At 40.0% G+C, this 25563-nt stretch overlaps 3 protein-coding genes across 4 annotated transcripts; 2 read left to right on the top strand and 1 right to left on the bottom strand.

The window, feature by feature from the left end:
- Positions 1–7601: 7601 nt before the first annotated feature.
- On the bottom strand, positions 7602–14268 carry LOC124340929 (SEC23-interacting protein-like). Its single transcript, XM_046793759.1, has 14 exons — positions 14056–14268; positions 10872–11046; positions 10731–10783; positions 10437–10668; positions 10257–10371; positions 10038–10151; positions 9645–9926; positions 9373–9558; positions 9065–9295; positions 8778–8913; positions 8468–8662; positions 8240–8382; positions 7951–8141; positions 7602–7854 (listed from the first exon to the last, which is right to left on the bottom strand). Exons 1-14 carry the CDS (start codon positions 14069–14071, stop codon positions 7782–7784), a joined length of 2142 nt encoding a protein of 713 aa, XP_046649715.1. The 5' UTR covers positions 14072–14268; the 3' UTR covers positions 7602–7781.
- LOC124341188 lies at positions 11718–13631 on the top strand. Its single transcript, XM_046794185.1, has 7 exons — positions 11718–11865; positions 11928–12006; positions 12073–12355; positions 12588–12744; positions 12822–12948; positions 13019–13189; positions 13275–13631. The coding sequence occupies exons 1-7, from the start codon at positions 11797–11799 to the stop codon at positions 13442–13444; spliced, it is 1056 nt and encodes a 351-aa protein (XP_046650141.1). The 5' UTR covers positions 11718–11796; the 3' UTR covers positions 13445–13631.
- Positions 14269–14436: 168 nt separating the features above from the next.
- LOC124340770 (huntingtin-like) lies at positions 14437–25174 on the top strand. Of its 2 annotated transcripts, none has more exons than XM_046793394.1 (40): positions 14437–14764; positions 14838–14962; positions 15025–15320; positions 15378–15580; positions 15640–15820; positions 15886–16157; positions 16234–16447; positions 16515–16940; positions 17013–17335; positions 17401–17596; positions 17660–18057; positions 18120–18305; positions 18383–18564; positions 18623–18749; positions 18812–18972; positions 19040–19188; positions 19252–19385; positions 19493–19756; positions 19840–20021; positions 20081–20244; positions 20307–20545; positions 20614–20784; positions 20853–21076; positions 21140–21244; positions 21300–21489; positions 21570–21888; positions 21950–22070; positions 22131–22316; positions 22383–22506; positions 22568–22686; positions 22757–22988; positions 23052–23249; positions 23313–23500; positions 23570–23756; positions 23815–23962; positions 24026–24110; positions 24183–24345; positions 24420–24586; positions 24671–24758; positions 24839–25174. In XM_046793394.1, the coding sequence occupies exons 1-40, from the start codon at positions 14498–14500 to the stop codon at positions 24938–24940; spliced, it is 7806 nt and encodes a 2601-aa protein (XP_046649350.1). In that variant the 5' UTR covers positions 14437–14497; the 3' UTR covers positions 24941–25174. The 2 variants fall into 2 exon arrangements, with proteins under 2 accessions (XP_046649350.1, XP_046649349.1); XM_046793393.1 differs by having other exon boundaries at positions 20850–21076.
- Positions 25175–25563: the final 389 nt, after the last annotated feature.

The following is a 25563-nucleotide window of genomic DNA, read 5'->3' as shown; positions in this document are numbered from 1 at the left end:
GAAAAAAGAAAAAATGGGAAAAAAAAACAACTTTGGATCACCTGATGAGAGAGTTACGAAGGCGAGGCATCGATTAGCATAAACTTAAAACTTTTTTTTTTCTTTTTTTCGTCTAGCTTTTTTTATTTTTGAATGTTTGGGTTGTCCTATTCTTTTTTCTCCGGCCACATTATGCAATTGCCAATCGATCCATCTTCATTTCAAATTCCTGGACGATGTAAGTAGGTAACGCTAATCCAATCAAGTTCCTGTCCATCATAAAAGAGCGAGACTCTATGTAGTGTAATATTATTCTTTTATATGGTGAAGAGGAAGAAGAATATTATTATATCCGAGATGTGAAATTGCCTCGTTCAGCAACTCTTCAACAGAGGACACCACCTCTAATGGCTTATTTGCATAACACACCGACTGGCTCTGAGACTTGTTCGATTGGATAATATTTCTTCTTAAAAGGGACGTGCGGCTGCTGGGAGAAGAAAAGAAAAAAAGTCCTGGGGTCGTCTTGGGAGGTTATCAAAGGCAAAACACAATGTCCGAGCATTCCTCAGATTATTGAATCAGATAAAAAGGAATTTTTAAAATACTCTATTCTTTTAAAAATAAATGAATAGAAAAGGGGGGCCAGGAACCCGAAAAACAAAATGTTTAATAAGAAAAAGTCACACAAGTAGAAAAAACCACTGGCTCGAGTCAACTTAGCCAAGGGGTAAATCGAAGACTTGAGCTATAGTTCTATATAATATCGATTCGCTTCAGCGGTGCATTTGATGGCGTAATTACAGTGTACTTTCTGCTGTGGGTAAATGTATTTATAAGGGCAGCTCAGGGGAAAGAAAAGATTCGTTTTAGCGCATGAAATCGGAAAAAAAGATGGCAGATGGCAAAGTAATATAATAAGACATCGTGGCAAGGGCAGCAGCAGCCGCTGCGTAATCTCTCTCTCCCCATTCTAAACTGCCACCGCAAAATTGTTTGGGGTTTTTGGCTCCTGCTGCTATATTATAAGTGAGGTAAAATATATATATATATAAGAGAGACGACTACGCAGCTATAGGGAACAAATCTGGAAACCGCTGCAGCACCGAAACCGCACAACATCATCACCATGCGTCTCTCTCTTATTATTACGTCTACTCCCATGTGTATATGATTTTACAATGGTTATAGATGGAATTGCCTGAGTGCATATACTCTACGTACATCTGAAGCTGAACGGAAAATCCTGTGTGAAAAATATTTCCATCTGTTTTTGACTGGAAATGTTTCTTTACATGTGTGTGGTGCTGGTTGGCTGCCAGTTGGCTGCTGTTGCTGCCGAGAGTATACGTACACATATCGACGGATCAAATTCGTCATCTCGTATTGCTTTTTAATTCTTCTTCTTCTCGCTTGGATTATTATACCTGTCGAGCTTGACAGGATCCCTGAATGTCGTTGGCACTATCCGGACAACCGAGATGATGTGACACACCCCCCAGAGTTCACAGCGAACGTCCAGCACAACAGGACAAAAACTTGATTTTGACGATTTCAAATTTCCGTCAAAAGTTCTGATTTCACAAAATAATTTCAAAAAAGAAAACTATTTTCATAGAAAATCTATTTTGAACAGATGTATTTTATTTATAGGATGAATTGATTATTCGTAACAGTGGCCAAGTCGATTCCGTGTAAGGTGAAAATCTTCCCGCAAAGGAAAAGAAATGGGAACGCGGGTCCCGATGAAAGAAGAGCAAAGTCCATAGCACTATAGTACGACCCTCCTAGTACAAATATACTATACGAACTACCTGGTTGGCTATATATAGCTTTGAAGAGTCGAGCTAATACATCAGCCATCATCCATTGACGTACATCAATGGATGATGTTGTTGCATCGCTTAGTCTCAAGTTTAGATTTCTTTTTTCCAGTCTGTTTGTTTTCTCTTATTGGATTGGCAACCGCCTCATGTACATGTATGTATACACCTTCGCTCTAAAAATGGAGCTTTTTATATTCCACCGATACATGTTTTAAAAAAAGGTTCTCGGCGTTTGCTTTGGGTGTGCTTGGAGCATTGCGACACGTGTTTGGCAGCTCACGAATCCGACCGCAAGTGAGACGAAATCCGACGTCGATATGTGGCCAAAGATGCCAATATGGGGCCAAAAAGGAAACCGGTCTTTTAGGGCTGCTGCAGCTTCACTATAGTCATTTGCATACACTTGGTCTACTTGGATAAAAGAGAAAAAAGGGACAATCTTATATACATACATGTAGAAGATGGGAAAAACCGATGCGCACACACGCCTACAGTGCAGCAGCCTGCTCTATCCCGTGTGCCTGGTAGTTATTATAAATAGTAGTACCGCGCGTACAGGTAGTACTTTTTTAGACACAGGTAGACTATAGTCGTTTCGAAAGGCGTAACCTTTTGTTTCTCCCCAAGGTTTTTTTTATAGCGTCCGCCGATATAATAATAATAATAATGTAAATATCGTGACGAGCGCATTGACCCTCTCGCGGTGGCGAATGTCTTTCATCTCGGGCCAAGAAGAAGAAGAAATTCGACAGTTGCCATCAGCCACATCACGAAAAAGGGAAAGCGGACGACGATGATGAAACAAAGACGTCAACACCCCCCCAACACCGACATTTCGAAAATTTCCTATTTTCTTTTCATGACGAACTGTGCGCGCTCGAGCCGGTTATATTATTATTATCACAACGTGTCGAGATGAAAATTTGGTCTTACATCATCAACATTTTTTTTTTTGGGAAATTTTTCGCCCCTTATATAATGTATTCGGCCAGGAATTTCTCAGCGGGAGACGGCAGCGCACACACACAGCAGCCAGCTTTATAGTAGCGTTCAAAAATGACCGGATGGCGAGCGAAAAAGGGCAAAAGCTGACGAACCCATGGGGATGCTGATGATGATGCTGGACCGCTGCTGGATCCGGGACTTTCTCTCTTCGGGTGTACAGACATAATAATAATAATCTTTATTTTATTTTTTCTTCTCTGGTGTTGGAATGACGATTTTCTTTTTGCCTAATAACGCGCCTGACACGTTGACACCATTCGAAAATTCCGTACGTTATAAACGTCAAAGAAGTGCCGATATATGGTCACGCACCATATGGTTTCCCTCCACCCAAAAAGAATGATATAACTCTGCTGGGCAGCATCCTTTGCTGGAAGACCGTTTTACGCGTGTCTCGGGCGCCAGCACAGCCACGTCTATATTTCTATTTCTTTTTCTTTTTATCATTAGATTACGTTGCTTTATGTAGATTCCTCGGAGCAAGGCGGCGATGAAACGGTGAGCTTAAGATCCTTGTATACAACAATGTACCGGTACATTTCCACAATGTCAAGAATTCAAAAAAAACAGATCTATGAACTGCATAATTTATTAGAAAGATAATACATAATACTACAATGTGTATATGCGTCAAGGAATGATTTTGAAAAATGCCAGAAGCGTAATATGGGAACAAGTTTTCCAACATAAGCGAACATAAGTGTGTTCCGCGTTTCTTTTCCCCTTTACAAGTATCGATTTTCATCACAAATGTACACGACGTATACGCATATGTAAGAATCTCCGAAACTCGAAGCCTCTAATTTGGTTCCTTCATTTCTAATTAGTAGGATAGTGTAGCATTGCTTAATTAGCGAATAGTTGGGAGTTGTATGGCGATTGGAATCCTTTGCGGTGATGAATATATGTGCACCACGAAAGCTCAAGTCGCTATATGTTACATTTCCACATTGGGGCGCTCATGTTATGCCAAATTGCCAACTAAATAGGCAAGACGCTCGTGCATGTCTAGAGTTGCGGTTTGCTCATCAAGATGCAGAAACTCTAATTCGACCGGGTCTATACTTGAATATTTTAATGATTTCTTTGATTTTCTTTACTGGCCAGCTTTTTCCTTTTTGGTCAAAAACATTTCGACTACCGTTAAAGGCTTAAACCTATTCGGACCTCCATTTTTCATCGTCTAGAATAGGACAAATAGGTTAACGCTGCTCGGCAAACAGATTCAAATGGTATAAGAAACAAAAAATAGCATCTATATAGGCAGCTGCAATATATGCTTGGCTATATAATATTCATGTATTCAGTGTGTGTGTGTGTGTTGCTCTGCCTTGGTTGGATCCATCAGTCCTATATATCGGATTACGCATGAAACACAAGCCGGAAAAATCGCCACAGGAATCCAATGGATTCAGATTTTTAAAAAAATCAGACTTGATACGTCTGTGTTAAAGCTCTATAGTAATAATAAGCCTGTGGCAGCTAGAGAATCGGGGCCTCAAGTTCATAGTCGATTATTAAGTATATAGACGGGTGTGTAGGTAATAATTTACACACGCGAAGAGTGGGGGGGGGGGGGAAATGGGATCAAAACTACACGACCGCACGGAGCATTAAAAGTTGTATAGCCGAGCCGAGTCTAACTGGGCCAATGAGAGAACAAGCAGCCATAAAAAGACTTGTTGTCGTCATTATTATGATTATTGCGCTCTCGGCTATGCAAAGTGCTGGTATATAGGGCCTCTCTTATATATACGTGTGTGTGTGTGTACCATCTAATCGTGCAAGCAGTGAAAGCCAGAATTTATGCGTGTCGTTATAAGTCTAATAGTAACCGGTAGCCCTCCGACTTGTCGAAATGAGAATTCACTTGGGTCGTGTCGGAGAGAGGACGAAAATAAGAATTTCCAAGGCGACAACACAATCGAGTTTGCTGAGAAAAATCCCAAATACTCGGAAATCTGTTTATTATTCCAAAAAATGATGAATAATATAACCTGTTATAAATGTTCCTCATCCACTTTTCCCAGTAGAGTAGAGAATGTCATCCAACAAGAATTTCAAATCATGAAAGAGCTAATACATATTTGGTTGGCTATTCGAATTCAGAGTTTATAGTACTATTTACGTGTTGTTGGGACGACCTAGACGGAATAAGAAGTGCTGCTGCACTGCTGAGTCAGCCAGGTGTGTGTATGCATCCTGATGGGGGGGGGGGGGGATGTTGAAGAGGCCCAAACTTGCCCAGCACCTTCTTCTTCCTTTTTTAACATAATACATCCATTTCCCACGTTTAGTTACACTCTAACAAGAAAAAAAAGATGCCTAAAAGATGAATGCAGGTTCATCATCTGTTGATCCCGCAGCCTCTCTCTGCTGAGGAAAAGAATGCTATATACCTCCTACCTGTATCACGGTCCTGTAATATGCATGAGCGGGAATAACCCTCGTTGGCCCTATTTTGTTGGCGGTTAGGTTTACAATACACCTGGGCTATATGAGCTGATATATATGATTCATAGGTATAGTATAAGACGGGATGCCAGTCACGATCGCTTATTATATGCAGCAGGACGATCCGACTCCTAAACATGATTCTCTATCCAACCGGGAATAGCACCCACGGAATAACTGCTGAAATATTTTATTTAACAGCTAGGAATGGAGGGACATTCTGGCGATTAACTTGCCGTAAAACGTTTCTCTGTTATTCGGGTGCAATCATGCACAGCAGCCACCATAGTAACCCAGTTCCGCGTGCTGTGGAGATCTCAGTTACACATCTGTCCAGAAAACGCCGCAATGCTGATGTCTAAAACGTGCAACATTTGATTCCATATCTAAAGAGATATGGGAAGCCAAGAAACTTATTACCCAGTTCATTGTTCACTCAACATTCAGCAGGACCCGTTTGAAAATCAAAACGGAATTATACTAGATAAAATGTATATTATTAAGGCTTTTGGATGGAAAAGGTCACGAATGAGGAAGCAACCTCTCAAACAATGCGCTGGATAAATATTATAATGAACGGTATATACCGCACTTGAGGTTTTTGGAGGGGTGATGGCGGCAGGATGTACATACACAGCCTGTGAATTCTAACCAATGGGCTACGATCTACGCTCCCGTGGATATCTACGTGATCTTTGGCTGCCGTAAATTTTTTGGGGGGAAGACAATTGCCGGTAAACCGTAAACAGCAGCAAACGAGGGGAATATATAATTTTAAAAGCTTCCGATTATATAAGAACTGTATACATGCATCCATCCGGAAGGTGCGCTTCATTAGCGCCCACTTCTCGCAACTGCATTTGGATTTCCTCGAATGTCGCTTGATTAGACTTTAGTAGTAAAGCTATTTGGATAAAATAATTCACCTGGGGTGCACTATACACGTGTAGTATTTTATATACAAGTACGTCTATAATAAAAATGAAAAAGTAGCGGGGAGTACATATCTGTTTTTTTCCCCTTCTTATTAACGGGGCTATCACCAAGAACAGCGTGAACTCCATTCGGGGTTTGTGCCCTCTTAGCCCGCTGTCTCGACGCTGTTCCCGCGGTGGAGGGGGGGGGGGGAAAGAAAAACATGCCTGTGATTTTGAATGGCTGACAGCTCTGACACACACAAGATTCTTCACTTGACGTCTACACATTTGTTATCTATCTCTCCAGAGAAATCTCTTGACTTTGACTCCATCCTATTAGTGGCAATCATTATGCACGCCAGATGGAGCGCCAGGTGAGAGCCCACCGAGGATCGTGACAGTCGACATGTCTAGGTAATGTTCTCTGCAGTCTCGAGCTTAAGACTTTCTGTTGAAGTCTTATTATCTTTGATGAGAAACACATTCTGGAAAATCATTCACCTGGCACCAAGTGATATTATGCTTCTCGTTTTCTTCTTTCTTTTCGAATTGCGCGCGATGGACACACAAAAATTCCGGGGAAAGAAAAACCCCACTCGTGCCATAATAACTCGACATCAAATTGTACCATCTCATCGCACTCTCTCGTTAACAGGAGATTATTATACGCAGTTCAATTTGGGTCACCCGATGTTGTTAACCCGAAAAATCAAGGATGTCTTTGACCGCCTTCTATACACAGCACACACATGCACAACAGTGGCCAAATTGGTTACTTAACCTGATTTTTTCGAAGAATAAACATAAGGAGGACGACAATGATATTTAAGGCGATATTACGGTGCCCATTACTTCGTTCGCATTCGCCCGTTTCAAGTTTCCAATTTCCCAACTCTGGTCGCGCACTGCAGAGACGGACAATGGATATCGCGCTGGGCCAAGTGAACTGGATGTGAAATTGGGAAGGGACAAAAGAAGTCGAGGGCACTCGGGAAATGAATAAATCAGCCAACGATAATAACTCGCCGTCATCATGCGTTTGTCGAAGACAGGACGTCACACTGGAAACATGAAATAAACAAGAAAATGCTCGGCATGTGTCGTCATCGCGCAGCCGACTGCCGAGGTCATCTTATCGGACACATCTAGAGGAAAAGAGAATATTTCTCAGTCACAGGATGAGGATGTCCAACGTCAACACAACCAAACAACCGAAACTATTCGACAGCGTCTACACCCGATGGAGAGATAAGTTAAACTGTAAACAAGATTACAGCAACTCGTCTTCTTCTTCTTCAAAGGATGATGTCAAAATGAACGTCTAGGTGTGTGTGTGTGTGCAGTACAATTCTCAAGGTAGAAAAATACGGACACGCCATTTGTCAACAACTCTGGCTGACAAATAAAAATACAAAATATCGAAAGCGAAAAAAAGAAGAAATTTGATTTTGTTCAATTCCCAATAAGTTTCTGTATATACGCACACAACCAATCATGCCAGACGAGTATCAAATGGTAGGAAAAAAACAAAAGAGATTTATAAGTTTGACAATCCGTGAAATTGAAAACTAAGCATGTATAATTGTATATAGAGAGGTAGCTATTTATCGGGATAGGTGTCCATGCCAGCGTAGGTTTCCCGCAACATCATTAGCATCGTGTCTTCAGATTCCCTGTTTTTTTGGGTCAAAAGAAAAAGAAAAAAGTCACAACTCGTCAGAAATGATGAGGTGGACGGATCGATATTTGAAATGATGGCTACACCGTACCAGTAGACGACGTGAGAAGTGAGAGCGAAAAGATATTCGTTGAAACTCTCGAGCGGAGCTTCTTGCAGGACGTAATCGATCCGACAGCCGCCGTTGAGCTTGCCGATGCGGATGACTGGGTCCGCCTCGGTGGTGGTCTTTTCCGCGACTGCGCTGTCATCAGAATTCGTCGAAGTGTCCAGATCCTCTTGCTGGAAGGCAACAATCGACCCCAAGATTTTCATTTCAAAAAATGAAAATGATAAGGAAAGTTTTTTTCAAATGGAATGACGTAATAATTATTATATACCAAGCACTGGACATCCAGCCCGTCGCTCTGCGGCATTGACCGAAACGAAGTGAAATTCTGCACCGTGCTCCAAGTAGAACGGACAGAGCCGAAAAATCGCTCCTTAATGTCGGCGCTAAGCCTGGCCATCGTCTCTCGCAGTTCTAAAACATTAAAAGTCGAAAGGAACCGAACGTTAACGGCTGCTGCCTATGGGAATAAAATAAAAACGCGGCCGCTCTCTTATACCTATGTGCATTCGCTTCCGGCCTTTGTGGTGCGGTATGATGACAGGTGGCACGTTCACCATATTGACGTCGATGAGCGTTTCGATGCGGTAGGCGATCGGGTCGTAAGGATGGAAGATGTTGTAAAATTTCGGGCAGGTAGGCAGAACAAAATCCTCGCCCAGACAATCGATGCCACGAACCGTGACGAACATGGCTGAGCGTTCAAAAAAATAAAGAAAAAAGAAACTGTTTTGATATTTGATAACTGGAAAAGTAGCCGATTGATCGAGAAGATACTATAAAAGAGAAAAATGAAATTGGCCATTCACCAGTAGGGGAACCGAGGGCATAGAAAGCAGCTGGATGAAAATCAAGTAGTGGATACGATATGCTAGGCTGTCCCGTGCCCGCCAGTCCGATGGTATAACTTACTGTCGAGTCGTGCGCCGGAATATTTCCGTCTTCCTGTTTAGGAATTGAGCATTGTAGAATCAAGTCAACAACTGTGACAATGAATGAGAAACACGCCGAATAACGACAAAAGCCAAAACGGGTCTATAAAATGGCACTCGGAAGTGTCGAAACCCTGCACACACGTAAACATCCTCTCCAGCACCTGTTTCAATTTAGCACGTCGAATTTCCAAGTCACGTAAGTAGGTCAGCAGACGTTTGCGGGGTCCCATGGGCAAGCCGAGGCTGGCTAAATCCTCTTCCGATAGGAGAAGCAAGTCCCCGAATGTAAACTGCTCCCTTTGAAACTTGGCTAGATGGTCGCCGAGCTGCAGGACTTGACAGACTTCTTCAACAGTTGGATCGTTCAAGTCCGAGACGTAGCTCACCGCATCCTGATCACAAGAACCCAAGAGAATTCCAGCTAGACATTTGAAATCCCTATGATAATCACTCAACATTTTGAATTTACCTCAGAGAGTACATCGTCCACGGGTTCTGGATTGGGAATGAGAGGCTGGTGGGCCAGCAGGTCGAAGAGGATCAATGAACCCAAACTATGCCCGCCAAGGGAAACCTGTCCCTGGAAGGTGGGATTACGTTGCAGGAAAATCTTGTAAAGGCGATTGAGCTCGTGGGCCACTGTTGAAATGATTGTCTGTTTCATTCGTTCAAACATGCAAGGAACCATTACAAGGATGTTGTGGATTGGGGGAGATGTCACAAATGGAAACTGCCACTCACTTCGCAGTAAACGGGCGACGTGTAGAACAGCACGTCTAGAATCGTGTCGTTGGCGAAATGACGAAGCTTCGGGATTGATGGTAGCGTAATCGGCTGGAGACGCTTATCAATTCCGGTATCATCTCCGTGAAGTGGAGCGTGCCACGAGACGGGTAGAAATTCTACTCGGCCAACACGCTGCTCGGCCACAGCCGTAGGGAAATGAGCTTCCAACATTTGAAAGGAGAGAATGCGGAAATCGTCCACTACTTCGACAACACTGCGGAAGCGTAAATCACAGACCTATTATTCAGTTTTTGAATAGAAGCAACGCGCGTAAAAAAATAAATAAAATAAAAAAAGAGTTATATATAATCTTCTCTAAACTGGGCCAGGTGAAATAAGGGACATTACCGAGCCTATGCCGTGGACTAGAAAAATCAAATGGTCAATGACCGTCTTCTCTCCGTCGCTAATATCAAAGCCGTCGATTCCTCGCTTGACAATTAGCGGCCGTATTTGTCCTTCCTGCCAACATTACAGAAACAAACAACATTATCAGCATGACAGGATAACACATAGAGAGGAAACCAAAAAAAGAATAATAAACAAAAGGAGAAACAAAGTCATTACCGTAACTTGAGTCCAGTCATCTACGGGGCCATAGTTGGAAAAATCTAGCAGCACGTTGGGATTTTGGAACATGATTTTATTTCCTAACGGGAATTCAAGAACGCGACGCCATAAACTTGAAAAAAAAGGAACGTTGATCGATTTACAGTACGCTGATGAGCCGACATCTTTGTTATATACCTGTGCAATAAACTATTGTGGTATTCTTCCTCTAATTTCTCTGCCATATCTTCATCATAGGGCGTGTAGCGTGTTTCTAATGAACCTTTAAAGAACCACGAGCAACGACGGACACTCAACGGTGTTTCTTCCCAGTAAATGGCTGTGCGAAGTCGTCGACTCACGTCAACGTCATATCGACCACCATCGGTCATAACGATAGAATCTTCCGGGGCTATTTTTCCTTCATTGACTGAACAAAAACAAAGTTTTAATACATTACATCGACAGCCCAGCTTTTAATGATTGAATTACGCAATTGGAAGGTATCGTCAAGAGCGACAGAATCGAGCATGCTAAAGGGTTTCCTAATGTTAAATTATAATGTTAATAATTAATAAAATATAAATAATAATTAATTAATATAATTATAATAAGTCATAAATAATAATTAACCATATCCGTTTAGTTTTGTCAATCTCTTTGAGGAAGAACCAGTGCCAGACGACGGGCTGGTAAGTGTGAGAGATGCCGTCAACGGCATCCGAAACTTCCGGGGCAGTTGTAGTCGGATCAACATCGACCGGTGAGGCAGTCGGTTTCATTCCAATGGCAATGCATTCCGATTCACCTGAATAAACATACGACACGGTTACTTCTTCATCCCACGATTGCATACGGCACTACAAGAATGTGTACAGAATAAAGAGAGGCTGCCACAAAGCACCGGAAAAGGCCAGCTGTTAAAAAACAATGCGACAACAAAACCCAAAACATTACAGAAAAGATACAGTAATGTTGTTTGGTGACAAATAAAATAAAGGGAGAGCAAATACTTGTCCCCGTTTGGAAATATATTTCAGACGGGACCCTACAACTGGAGCATTGCGCTATATGGCGTCGACATCCGGTGAACGTGCTGCAAGCTCTGCTGCCCGTGTCGCTCTTGTTTTCTTTTGTGGACCACCCGTGGTTCCGCTCCCTGTTGACTCAACGATAGACGAAGGGGGTTGTGCTGTGTGATTGCTTTCCAAATGCGTCCGATTGCGATAGCGAGTTTATGGTAATTCTCCGCCGTATTTGAGTTGCATCGTTTTTCTTGGACGCTGCCACAGTTGAAAGGCCGACCAATCAGTTCGGTTTGTTTGGTTTTGTCCGAGTAGATGTCGACGAAAAAAGAAACGACGCCCTCGCGACAATATAACGTCCTGTAGTGATAAGGCCACCGACCGAGGTAAGAGTCTATACCTCCCTTAGTCTCTCTCCCGCGTGTATATATATTCATTAGCAGCCCCAGATCGGGGCTCAGAGTACGCACGGACGTGGCATTTGAATCACACGAGTTGACTGGTGACTGACGAACGACCAATCCGTCAACAAAATGAAACTCGTGATCGGTTTGGCGTTGGTTTCGCTAGCCTACGGGTCGACTTTCTTCCCAACCGAAAAAGTAAGATTCACCTCAAGATGAAAGCGTTTAAAATTGGTTTTTCATAACGTTTTCCTATACAGGATGAAGTGGATTTAGTCTCGACGAGTCAAAACGATCAAGCGTCAGGTCGCATCGCCGTTCCGCCACCTAATAACCTCCGTAAGATCTTCTCAGACGTGTCTACTTATTTCATCCGCAATATAATCACGTCTTTATTGGCTTCAGCTCCGATTCGAAACGGCGGTATCGTCAACGCCGCACCGATTCTCAATCCTGTTGCATCGCCCATCGTCAACACGGGGACTGCGGGAGCACTTGTGGGCGGCGGGGCTTCACAGGTGTTTTTCTCGCCTGTCCGCATCAATATTGATCAGGCGTCGCAACTCTACGTGCCGCCCGGAACAGACGGACGCATTATAGTGCTGCTCAAGAACGACGGCGTAGGCGATTTCTTTCTCCTCAGCGGAGGCGACGACAAAAACTTTTTCATCCAATTCGACTACGCTCAGTATGTCATTCAATTTTGGGCAGACAGTGTTTTATAAAGACTGTCCACACCTGTTTTGGCTGACGATACTTCCGTTTCACTCTCACATCCTTCCTCCGTCCGTCACGTTACATCATTGTGTTTCGTCCAATCATCCGTTTAATTGTTCAATCTGACCCAATTCGATGCTTCTTGTTTATACTTTGTACTTAGTCTAGTTCTATCTTTCCTTCTTTTCAAAATTGACAAACAGGATACAATTGGGTCCGGGACAAACGCTAGCTGTTCCAGGAAGGATTCGAGTTCCGCATTATGCAAATAACGTTGTATCTACGCTGACGATCATCGTGCAGCGGCGGACTGACAATGCTATCTCGCGGAGACAGGTTTACATTCGCACGAAATCAGAGGTAACAGTTCAGTTTTGTAGATTTTTGCGGAGAGAAACGGGATTAAACTAAATTACATTTAAACATAATTTTTTAAGCCAGGAGAAAAATGGGCTCCTTGGTGCACAATCAGAACAGTGACTCGTTGCGACAGTTATCTGGATGAATCAATTTGCGCAAGTCGGTATTGGAACATGAGAGCAGAGATTCAAGATACAGAAGCGGGTATTTTTTAAAATAAAGTTTTATTACTGGGTTATCTCCGCTATAATCTGATTTCCCTGTTATTTGCTAGGTTTACTGTCCGTCAGCATCAAACCTGATGGGCGTTTTCTAGGGGAGGATTTCATAATTGGCACTAACGAATCGATTGCTGTAGAGCAAAGTGTTTCTTGCTGTACAACTGGAGTTGATATTACGGCAGTTGACGTTCGCGGAAATACAGCCACCTGTCGAGCCGATCAATGTAACTTGAAGGAAAAAAAAACTGACGCCTACCACGAATACCAATGCTCTATTGATCGAAACTGACGGATTTTTTTTTCTTGCAGATTCCATTTATCTTAGCTCTGGAGATGTAGCTGCCATCACTCTTGGAGTCATACTACTAATCCTGCTTCTAGTTATCATTATCCTGGCCATTTGTAGGTGCTGTAGACGGAGAAAGGAAAGATCAATAAAAACGGCACCAATTCCGAGGAGTAAAAAGGATCAAGCGTGACTAGCACGGTTCAGTCCCAAAAGGTCAAAGCCCAAAGATCTTTCAATTACTGTTACAACAGTTGGTGACAACTAGTAAAGGTGATTCAAAAGAAGGGGCTGATTCGGATAACCACACTATGCAAATAGAAAGTAGGGACTGAACCAAACACAGGTGGTGGCTCACTTAATGTCTTAAGATATTGCATTAGGATTTAGAAAAACGACAAACATTTTAATGACAATGTTCAAAGAAAAAGAGATATCCATGTTAAATTCAAACTAATGCATCTGTTTATAACAGAGCCATAAATTTTCCTTATTTTATTGAATAGTTTGTCTGCACGTATCACATAACTACTAGCAGCTAGTGTTTTCTAATATCTCCTGTCCCCTGTTCATTCATTTGATTTCATTTCATATAAAACAAGGCTAGTTTGTGCGTAGAAATCCCATTTCAATGTTGAATGATTTAAAGTAATGCTTAAATAACTATTTTTGTTTCTGAGGTGATATATTTGTCCCTCTCTGTTGAGTATAGTTAGTCGACTGGAAATTTTTCCTCATAACGGTTATTTTCTACGACTTTTACGTGGAACATTTATAACAATGAATCTGTAAAATTTAACTTACTTGTGCTTTCCATCATTTTCGTTGGGTAAGAATTTGGTACTGTTTTCTTTCACGAAATGAGTCACTATTTGACTCACGAGAGTCAAAGAATATATAGACTTTTACCCCCGTTGTCCGGCTGTCCTACAATTTTTTATTTCCTTCTGCTCTATATTTTGTTTACGAAATGACAAGACAATGCCAGACTTTGAATAAAGATGTTTTTATCTGTTTATAAAATTCCATTCCATTTTTGTTTTCATGTTCTGTGATTTTTTTGTAAGTATAGATTTATTTTAGAAATAATTATTAATTAGCTAACCGAATTTTGGTATCGAATGTATTTTTTCTACGCGAAACCTTTTCAAATACTAGAAACAATTCAACACTGAAACGTGGGATTGACAGCTGATCGTGAGTCTCAGAATACCGCGGAAGATTTCGTGTGTTGTTCGAGTTGTTGATGATGGCTTCTCTAGAAAGACTTATTAGAGCCCTTGAACTATTGCAGATTGCAGAAAATTCAAATTCAGATAACCATGTAAAGAAAAAAGAACTGAGAACACATCTGCAAAACATTGTTGAATTTAACAATAGTCTTAACGTTCAAAACCACAAAGATTTTGTCTCGTACATCGGTCCGAGTATTGATTCCCTCATTAGACTGTGTGATTCCAAGGATTCTGACATTCGACTAGCAAGTGATGAAGGATTGTATAAAGTCATCAAGGTTTATTATCTGTTATTTTGTTAATTGGTTTTCTGAAAATTATTGAACTATTATTAATTTGGTTTGTTTGTAGGCACTTCTTCCATTGCATAGTAACAGGATTCTAGTAGAATTATGCAAACAGATAAAAAAAAGTGAATCTCCTCGTATATTGAAGTTGTCTATGACTAGATTTGCCGAACTTTGCCATCTAGCTCGGTATTGTTCATGTTTTGATTCCAACATTGAAACAATTCTAGTTAAATGTTGCATTTTTTCAGGCCTCAGAAAAGACGTGCATACATAGCAAATCTTTTTAACGCCATATCAACAATTGCCAATCGCAAGGAAGAGATGCTTCATGAAAGTTTGTCCAATTTTGTTTGCAAAGTCTTTAATGTTATGGGAATATTTGCTTATGAAAATGAAACAAAGATTCTGTTAAAGGGATTTCTAGCAAATTTATCTTCTAGTTCTTCTATTATAAGAAGATGTGCTGCCAATGCCATCACAGTAATAATATCTACAAACAGAAAAAGTGATATTTTGTTGGCACTGGTTGTGGAATATTTAACAGGTATGCACGTTGAGACTTTATAATGACTGCATTATTGTATTCATGTTTTGTTTTTAGATCAAATCCTTTTGCCTGACGATATTTCCATGACAGATACACCAGTGATTATAGGAACTTTGCTAACTCTAAAATTGCTTCTTCCTCTCTTTCAATTATCATCTAATCAAACAAATGCAAATTTGAATACTAAACACCTCTCAGTTAGTCTTCCTAAAATCACTACCAGCTTGAACGCCGTGGCTTTAGAACGTATTGTTCAGGTATGTTACCTTAATTTTACTTTATCTTGATTAAAAATTAATTCGATACTTTTGGGCAGATATTTGAGCTTGGAGTTCACTATTCTTTTTCTTCGGATCACAATGTTGTTAACGCAGCGTTAGAACTCCTACAACAATTGCTGAAGATGCGGTCCCTTATCCTAGCGATTCCCTCCCTAAAAAGTGTAAATGGATTACAAGGGACTCGAATTTCTCTAAGAGGATTATCCAAAGAAAACAGTTAGCCTGATTCTTAAATCTCTTAAATTGTACCTACCTGATCTTCATCCGTGTTGTATATTTAGGTCAGTGGAACTTGACTGCGCTTCCATTTGCGGAAGAGTCTCTTCTCTTGGAGGCGGAAGTTCATCTGGGCGAATTCGAAAAGACGAGCATGGATTCAACTGAAAGTGACGTAGAAATTGCAGAAGATTCGATTGTTGCACTTTCAGTCGACGAAAGAGAAGATTTTTCAAAAAGTTTGACTTTAAACGAAACCGATGTATTGGCTTCAGAGAAAGAACTGGAAGAAACTGATGTTGAGCCAGAAAATTGTGACAGCATTGATGCCCCACAGGTATAACGTGTGTTCGGATCGTATTTTTTCGTTATTTTCCTCACCTGAAATATGTGTTCTTTCAACGCAATTACAGGCGATCGACATAGGAACGCTGTATGATAAAACAGTGTCCCCCCTTCTTTACTGCGCCCGCCATTTATCTTACAGTTTCTTGCTTTCCGAAAGAAAAGGCCAAATCAAGTCGGATCGATCTGTTCGTGTTTCAGTAAAAAGTCTAGCCCTCAATTGCTTGGCGCACATTGGATCACTGGAGCCTCTCATTTGGAATTCGCACTTATCAGACACAGGTGGTATAAAACATTTATGAAATGTTAAAACAAGTATTTAACTATTTTGCACGTTTTCCAAGTAAAGATGGGAAAATCGCGATAATTGATGTTCTCCAGTATAGCACACACGATGACCCACAATTAAGAGGGCAAGTGGCTCTGCTGGCGTGCATGGTGCTCAGCAATGTAATTGGTGGATTTGATTTAACCAGCGTTGAAAAAAGAACCCTCGTTCGCATCATTGATGAAACTCTAATTGATAAAGAGACAGCTGCTTCTCGCCTTGCTCTTCAAGGTCTACAGCACTTCCTACCTATGGCCTTAGAAGGCCCATTTTGCGTGGAAACTGTACCGCTTTTACGTTCATTGTTAAAACTCGCGGAAAATCCTTATTGGCTGGTAAGAGTAGATCTCTTAGAAGTGTTTGGTTCATTTTCCTGGACAGCCTTGGAATTTGGGCTCCAGAATCAAACAAATTTCAAATTGCCGAAGTTCCAAGAGTGTTTCCTAAGTAAGTCCGACTAGTTTTATTATTTAAAATTGCTCTGAAATTTTGTGTTTATATTAATTATTGTTTCAACAGATAAAGTTTTATTTACAATGATCGGCGACGAAGATCATCGAGTCCGAAGCGCGGTAGCAAATTGTCTTACTTGCTTGATGGAGTCATGGACTGTAGGAAGAAGTCCTTCAAATATTACTCGCGCTAAATGGTTGGCATCTGTCAGTGGTTCAACTCCACAAAAACTGCATGTAAAGACTTTTGCTGGTGTCCCCCTATCTATCAATGGATTGGCAGAAGCCTATTGGGATGTTTCGTTGAACCAGAACGTCTCTGTCAACTTAGCTTATTTTGTCGATGAGATATTTCAACTACTTGTTTCTTCCAATTCAAAGTTTGTCAAGGTATTACAATTATTTACTAATAATGTACAAAATTTGAAAATAAAATTGTTGTTGTTCGATTTCAGATGGGCTGCCTGCAAAGTTTGTCTACCTTGAGCTGTTCTTATCCTCCCGCTACGTACTTGGAAGTTTACGGCTGTAGCTCAAAAGGAACTTGCAGTCTCTTGAAAGTATGCATGGCACTCCTGACAAACTCTACGTTGATGTTGGATCTAGTAACACACCAGACCCTAATCACACTTGCCACTCAGCTCTTTGCAGGTTTTTTTCTCATTTAATTTCTTTCTCATTAATTTCTTCTACATTCAATGTTTCTTGGAATAGGATGTGTGAAAGCAGGTTTAAACGAACCCCAATTAGAGAAAGATTTTAAAGATTGGCGTTTTCTAAAGGGCCCTTCGTCCGCTACGGCGTCTTGCCTATTGGGTCATGCTACCCGTATATTAAATGCATTCTGCTGTGTTCTTGATGATGTCAATCCATTACTGGTTTCAATTAAAGTACCTTTGGTGACGCTTCCAAACCCGTCCGCGCTAAGTCCAATCCGTCGCAAACTTCGAAGCACTGAAAGTCTAATATCAGATAAAGAAGATAAGTCAGATGAGTCCGGCCGTAAGAACAAACCACATTTGCTTAATCCAAGTAATGTCGGGTTTTTTGCTGCTCAACCTCTCTACGTGAAACTTTACGATTTACTGAAGAGTACGCACGCCACTTGCAAAGTATGTATTATTGGGGCTGTACATTTTTTTTGTATAGTAAATATTTATTTTCACAACTATAGCTGAATTTTGATACGATTACCTCGGAACGCTTGTCGAATTTTATCCAATCTACTTTGGAATTGCTAGCCGCTCTAATTGAAGTTTCCATTTTCCAAGATATTGGAAAACACAGCGAGGAGATTCTCAATTATTTACGCATCATTATTACAGCTGAACCAGTCTACTGTTTGCGCAACGTTCAACAGGTTGTATTTTTTACTTTGTTAAAAAATAACCCTAATAGAATATTGATTTCAAAATTCTTTTGTGAATCAATCTTCAGTTACTTAAAGCGCTTTTTGGAGCCAATTTAGCAGCTGTCTGGTTTGACGAAGCAGCCCGATTTAAAAGAAGCGCAATTTCTTCAAGTTTGCAAGCAACAGTGAAATGTGACGAGAGCATTTACTCGAGTTGTGGATTAGATGAATTATTGTATAACAGTGCTGGACGTCAAATGAATTTCAAGTAAGTTTTGTTAAAACATTTTATTTCTTCTCTTTTTCTATTTAAATTCATTTTTTAGCCGAAACAATGAAAGGCAAAATCTGATAACCAAATTTCGACCTTCTATAAACAAAATTGGCCCTGATAAAACTGCCTTGACTTCTTATATTCGCTTATTTGAGCCGATGGTCATCAAGGCCTTGAAGGTGAGTTTTAGCCATTCGCGTGTGTCCGTATTTCTACTAATAACATAAGTTTTTCATCAAAGTTGTACACCGTCACAAGCTGTCCACTAGTTCAAAAGCAAGTTTTGGATCTTCTTTGCGAATTGATCCATCTTAGCGTCAACTACTGCCTTCTCGATGCCGACCAGGTTTTTCTCAATTTTGTCATCCAACAGTTTGAGTTTCTAGAAGAAGGTTTCATACCGTAAGTGCTAGTTGATCTTTTATTTATTGGTATTGATTTGACCATTTTCATTTTAATCTTTTATCAGGCAAGTCGAAACTCTGTTGCCCTCCATGTTTCGATTTTTGTCACTATTATCGTATGATCGCTTCCATTCAAAAACTATTATTTCTGTCCCACGCATTATGCAGCTTGCTGGTGGATTGATGGCTACTGGAAAGGATGCTGAACTGCACGGTAATCCCTTTGCGTGTTTTACTGATTTTGCAGTACGCATAACTTTAATTTTTGAATTTCTAGTGCTTCCCACATTGCAACCGATGGTCGAAGATTTGTTTCTTTCAAGAGAAAGAATGAGTGATAACTTTAAGGAACTTGAAACTCAGAAAGAAGTCCTTATAAATTTACTCATTCGGTTAATTCAGTATCACAAGGTATGTAGTTACTGCAAGTTAATTTTTTTTTCTCAATTTGCTAGTCTTTGTGCAAATCAGTAAGTTTACCTATAAAAAAAATTTCATAATTGAAATCATATTTGCAGGTTTACCCTTTGATAACTGCTGTATTACTTCAAGTGCAGTTTGAAAATGCGAACAAATGGAAATCCCTCTCGAAGCAAATTTGTGATGCACTCATCCCGCAACTCAATAGGCATTCGCTATTTTTGGATTCAGACGAAGCCCTCCAAATGCTTCAAAAGCTGATTTCTCATATGGATCCACCTGTTGTGCATGAGTCTCTACTAGGGCTTTTGCAGACATTTACCCCTAAGCAATCGGAGGATTTCAATACTTCAGCAGCTATGGTAGCATACGCTAAGATACACCTGTTGCACATTATGAGTAAAATGGTTTTGTTTTCTTCTCATTTTAATTTTTTTTATTGAAGAACTACCATCGTGTATTGGCCTGCCGTTTAACGGTTTTCAAAACCTTGATTGCTGTTTTTGATGAAGCTTTCTTGTTGGACTGTTTAAATGAATTTAACCTAAGTTATTTGGTCAATCAGAGAAGTGACCCGTTAAATGTAACGCCTACAGAGAATTCACCGCCTGAACACATCTTGTCATGGTAATCCAACAAAGTTATCAACTTCAAACGAATTCATATTAAATTTTTTCCTCTCTCAGTTTGCTGGTTGACACTATTAAGTTAGCTCTAAGTCATTGGAAAAGTAAAGTGGTTGTTGATAATTGTGGCTCTACCTCCATATCGTGGAGAATTGATGGTTTCTCATTTTCCGTCCATTTAGTACTGGACTTGATTGCCTTGTGTCGTCGCTTATTAAACTCAAGTTAGTAAATCATGTTATCTACTGTTTCAAAATTTTTAAAAAGCTAATATTTTGTTTAATAGATGATTTCCCAGTGCTGCAGACCGCCATTCTTGCAGAATTGGCGCGTGACGAGTGTAAGTCTCCTATATTTCAAGTAGCAAGGGAATTGATTCCCAATAATCCGATAGTTTTTGTGCGGATTTGCGCTTTGTTATTGTCGGAAAATTATCACATCCAATCCGAAAATATTGCTTCTTTTGGTGGACTTAACGGAAGTATTGCGCAAGAAGGACTTTTTCTATTGCTCTCCGGTGTGGTGGTACGCTCGAAAAACTTTCTTAAATTGTAAATTATCTTCCGACTCAGATGACTATTATCTACTTTTAGCCTAAAGAAGAAAAAAAAATCTTGAAGTTCGTTAGCTTGTATGCAGACCAAATCTTAAATCACTTCAATGAAACACCTGTGAAGAAGTTTTATGGAAGCCTTATTCATAATGATGAGAAATACATCAAACCACTTGTGAAGTGTGTGCTAGCGAAAGGCCAAGATTTATTGGTAAAATATCATACTGATCAGCGGATTAAGTAACTATTTATAAATTTTGTTTTCTCACAAATTAGCAGATATCCTCGGCCATGGCTCTTTTGAATATAATAGAGAATGTCGAGCTTGCGAATTCGGAAGCGATTCTTTTACATATCATTTCCAGTTTTCAGACAATTTGCAGTGGCATTGTGCACAGAAGAATGTGCAAACTTGTTCTGAACGCAAATTTCACTTCTTCTGAATCTAAGCTTCGTTGTTTGGAAAATGTACAAAAAATCGTTCTTCAGTCAGCTAATCAAAGGTTCTTGGCACTCGCCCACCTACTATCCTACGTTTTATGACGATCTTCAATTTTCTTTTTTAGATGGTATTCCGAGATCACAGCAGTTCCAAGCGCTACCTTTGAAAATAGGTCTAGCATGTTGCGAGATATCGACAAGGCGTTTGTGCTGGATTTTGCGTTGAAAAGGTGGTTTAAAAATGATTTTCTGGTTTTATCTTGCTAAATCGTCTTCATAATTTAGGGAGTTAGAACCTTTAATGTGGAGAGAAATCGTCGCTCAGACAAACACAGACGACTTTCCGTTATTGTGCAGCAATCATAGTTTTCTTTTATATGTCCTTGGAAGTCGAATATTGAAATCTGATGCTTTTTACCATGCCAAGGCATACCTTTTAAATATGGTTACCACCGAAGCCTTCGACAACTCTAAGGTACGCCGATTTCGTATACTATTAATTTTTTGAACGATTTGATCTGTTTATGAAATGAGCATCCCATTTTTTTCCATTAGATTCTGTCAATCGCTCATATTCTCAGTGCATTGTGCAAATCCATCTCACCATCGGAGGTCAACGATATTTTCACTGCATCCGAAATCACCATATTGGCTAAAACACCGCTTACCTTAATTGGTGCGATGGATTCGCTTTCCCATTCGTTAGTTCTTCTACAGGCGTCCTCTGAGATTGTTTCCATATTTGGGCGTGAACTTGCAATTGAATGGACAGACAAAGAGAATCTACCGGCAGTTTACAAGGCAATCCATTGTTTGGAGTCTCTTTGCATTCGGATAAGAAACAATGCAACTCTAGAACAACCAACTATTACCGGTAAATATCCTAAATTGTCTTCTTTAGTTGAAGATTTGATAACAAACGAATTTTCATTTAGGCCTGGAGCAAATGATTTGTCCTGATCCAAACTTTGTTTCAAGTGCGAAACAATTAAACCGAATACTTAGATTTATCGAACAAGAATCAAACATTCCAGGAATACTTCATCAAGACTTACTGTAAATTGTATTTCTAAATATTGATAAATCAATTCATTAAGGTTTTTCTACTATTTTCAGGTCGACTGTTACTGTGTTTTGTCGAATGCCACTCTTCTATTCCTATATTTGCATTCCGCCATCCACTTGGAGCAAAGGCTGGAATCCTGAGCTAAATTTGGATGTCGAACATATCACATTGGATCTACCAATAATCCCTTCACATTTTCTGCATGATGAAGTTGTTTTAAAAGAATTCGTTTTCCGGTAATTTTGGGACATTTTCTTATGAATGGATCTTGGATCATGCTGACTGCTTACTTATTCTTAAAGAATCGAGCGAATTAGCTGGATTACCAAAAAGAAATTTGAAGAAATTTGGATGACTTTTCTTGGCATTTTGAACTTACACAATGAGGATCAAGTGAGACCCGAAGAACAAGCAAGCGTCATCCAGGTATCATAACAGAGTTGGTAATTTTTTCTTACAAGTTTTGAAAAACCATTTGAATTCAAAGGCTACATGTGAAGCTGTGCGAGCTCTTACAATGGTGCTTCAAAAAAATCTACCATTTAAGACGCCAAGATGTGTGAAAAATAATGAACTAGACAAGCCTCCTGAGTTCACGTCAACTGAGTAAAGTCAATGTGTTATTTAATCTTGCTTAATTATAGCTAATTGTCAATATTTTTAATGGATATTATAGAAGGGGCAAGAAGCTGAAAGAACTCTGCAATTTGCTAGAAGAAGATTACACGATATCATCTTCCTGCAGTTATTGGCTCAATCGTCACTCCTTCAGACACATTCAATATAATATTGATCAAGGTTCACCATCCAAAAAGAAGGCTACTAGTCCAGAAGATGTTACAGATATAGATATCCAATCCTGTGTTCGCTTCTTAGTGGATCTCTACTCACAGTGGCTTCAGAATTCGGTAACCTTAATCTTCTATGTGGAAAATAATGATATTTTTCTTCAACATTTATTTTTTTTCAAGAATACGCCGTACCCGCTGCTAGTGGACTTGTTTCAATCCCTAGTGCACATATCAAACTTCTTTGTCGATGTTCAACAGTTTGAGTGGATGCTGGATAACTCCTTAACCTTACATAGGCAACTTCTTCCTGATGATCCTGCGAGCTTAGAGTCCGCTTTAGTAGGGTGCATCTTGAAATCTGCTTCTTTTATACCCATGGTAAAAAATTTATCTGAAATCTGAAGTTTTGTAATAATGTATTGTTATTTTTTAATGTCTCAGAATATGGAATACTGGGAATTAGTAAAAAAGCACTGTGAAACCGCATTGAATTCCCAGCATATTTCCACGCGAACTAGTGGATTAAATGGTCTTTTGTATCTACTTCAAAAGTTTGCCAGAAATCCAGATCTTGCTCGTACAGGCACTCTCGTCAACCTGGCTATGGATTATGTCGGCAAATGTCTCAGGTTGGTGTGATTCATCTCTTTACGTTTAAAGAAATGTGTCTGTTTATTTATTTGAAATATCATATTAAGCCCTGAACACAATGGTCCGACCTGGCATCAGTCCTTCGTTTGGTCAATAGCGTTCTATTGCGGCGAACATTTTGCAGTATTGCCCTATCAGAATTATGCTGTCGTCGATTTTGTTGTTCAGTGCGCTCTTAGTAGGCTTGTGCAAAATGAACAACAATCAAACGAGATCCCAAAAGAAATTTTACAGGTATTTCGTGAATTTATTGAAGATCTTATGTTGTAATCTCGTTATTGATTCGTTATAGGGATTAGAACGGCTGAGCATTCTAGGCGTATTGACTCCGACTTGGCGAACGAAAGTTAAAAAAGAGGTTCTCAATTTAATACGCAATGTTGATTGTGATTGGATTCTACAGCCAGCACTACGAACTCTGCTGTCATTAGTCTATTCAGGTATAGGGTTTCATGCTGACTCTGTTTTTTCACTCCTCTAAAACCAATATTTACTTTTTCAAGATTTTGGTAGCCAATTGTATAAACCTGGAGCAGATCCTGAAACGATGCTCGCCGCTATGGAATGGGTGGGCGCCCTGTTCCAACGGTAAAGCTGAATAAGATTCTTGTTTACTTAGTTATTAATTTGTATCTGTTTCTTAATTTTCCATTTCCTCAGAATGAAGCGCGGAACAGATCTAGAGGCGGAGCTTTTGGGGCGAATTATGCCCGTCATAACCTGTGATATTTTCCCACCAGCAGACATCTTGAATCGTATTTTAAGTGAATTTATAACGGCAAGACCCACAGTTGCCTGTTGTTTAACTCCAACCATTTTCAAAGTAAGTCGTGGAACGTAGAATTTGTGTGGCATTGTCAACTGCCAAGATGTTTATTCTCTGGTTAATTCATTCAGGTTTTTGGAACGGCACGTACTCAAGGACAACAAAGTTTAGTCATGGAGTGGATTCTCTTAAGCCTCAGCAATTTTACCAGGACGCCTAGCGACACAGCGAATGATTCGATCTGGAATATTTTATGTTTTTTCACCGCAGCCTCCAACAACCCATGGTTGCAGTCAGTGTAAGTCATTCATCGTTCGTCTTAAATCTTTCACAGTTTCGGCATTCGAAAAATTTACTATGCTATTGCTGCTGATTCTTTTAGGTTTCCTCTCATAAACCGCCCGGTAAATCATAACGATTCTTTAGTGGAAGACGTATTTGTTGCATCTGCGCTGGATTTCAACTCTCAGGTATTTGACGAGCAAGAATAATTTAAATCTAATTTTAAATGATTCATCTATAGTTGCCTATTTTTTTTGTATATTTTCAGCTTGATGATCAACAGCGATCCACATTAGTTTCTATCTTTTATTCTGCGAGAGAAAAAAGTTCATTTTTTGCCGCTGTTGATGTTGCCCTAAAACGCTTGTGATTCCCATTGGGGATGCTAATATTGAGTCTCGTGTTTTCAAAACACGCATAAAATATGAACGAATGAATCACCCGATTAAATTGCATAGTTACTTAGATGTATCCTCCTGTCCTTAAAAGTTACGCTATATTCTAATATTCTATATTGTTGCAATGAAATTTTCAGTTCCTATATTCATCTAAATTTAATGTTTTCCCCCTTATAGATGGTATAAAAATTATTATTTGTGTTACAGCTCCAGTGCTCCTCCTTTTCATTATCTTCATACTTCGAGATTATATGCCATGCTGGCAAGTGGCAACCTGGCATCCCCTTGGGTTGGGTTGCGAGGTTCTCTCAAGAAATAGGAAATAATCCAACAATATAATTAACAAATACAGAGAAAAAGACGGGAAAAGATATGAATTCTAAATACTATTCTTCCTAAATCTCCTCTTCCAATTCGCCGAGTTCGAGCTGTGTTGTGTCATCGTGAATCAATCAACTTTTTTAAATTTTTATTGTTTCTCTGCTGCACGAAAGTGAAGTTACGTCACATCTAGCCTAGATGCGACGTACGATAACGGTCGTCTTAAATTAAGCTCAACGTCACTGGTCTGAATGAATGTCTAAGACTCATAGAA

Source organism: Daphnia pulicaria, chromosome 5 (genome assembly GCF_021234035.1).
Source record: "Daphnia pulicaria isolate SC F1-1A chromosome 5, SC_F0-13Bv2, whole genome shotgun sequence".
Taxonomy (NCBI): Eukaryota; Metazoa; Arthropoda; class Branchiopoda; order Diplostraca; family Daphniidae; genus Daphnia; species Daphnia pulicaria.
Note: the sequence above shows the minus strand (reverse complement) of the source record. Positions and strands in the feature narration are given on the sequence as shown.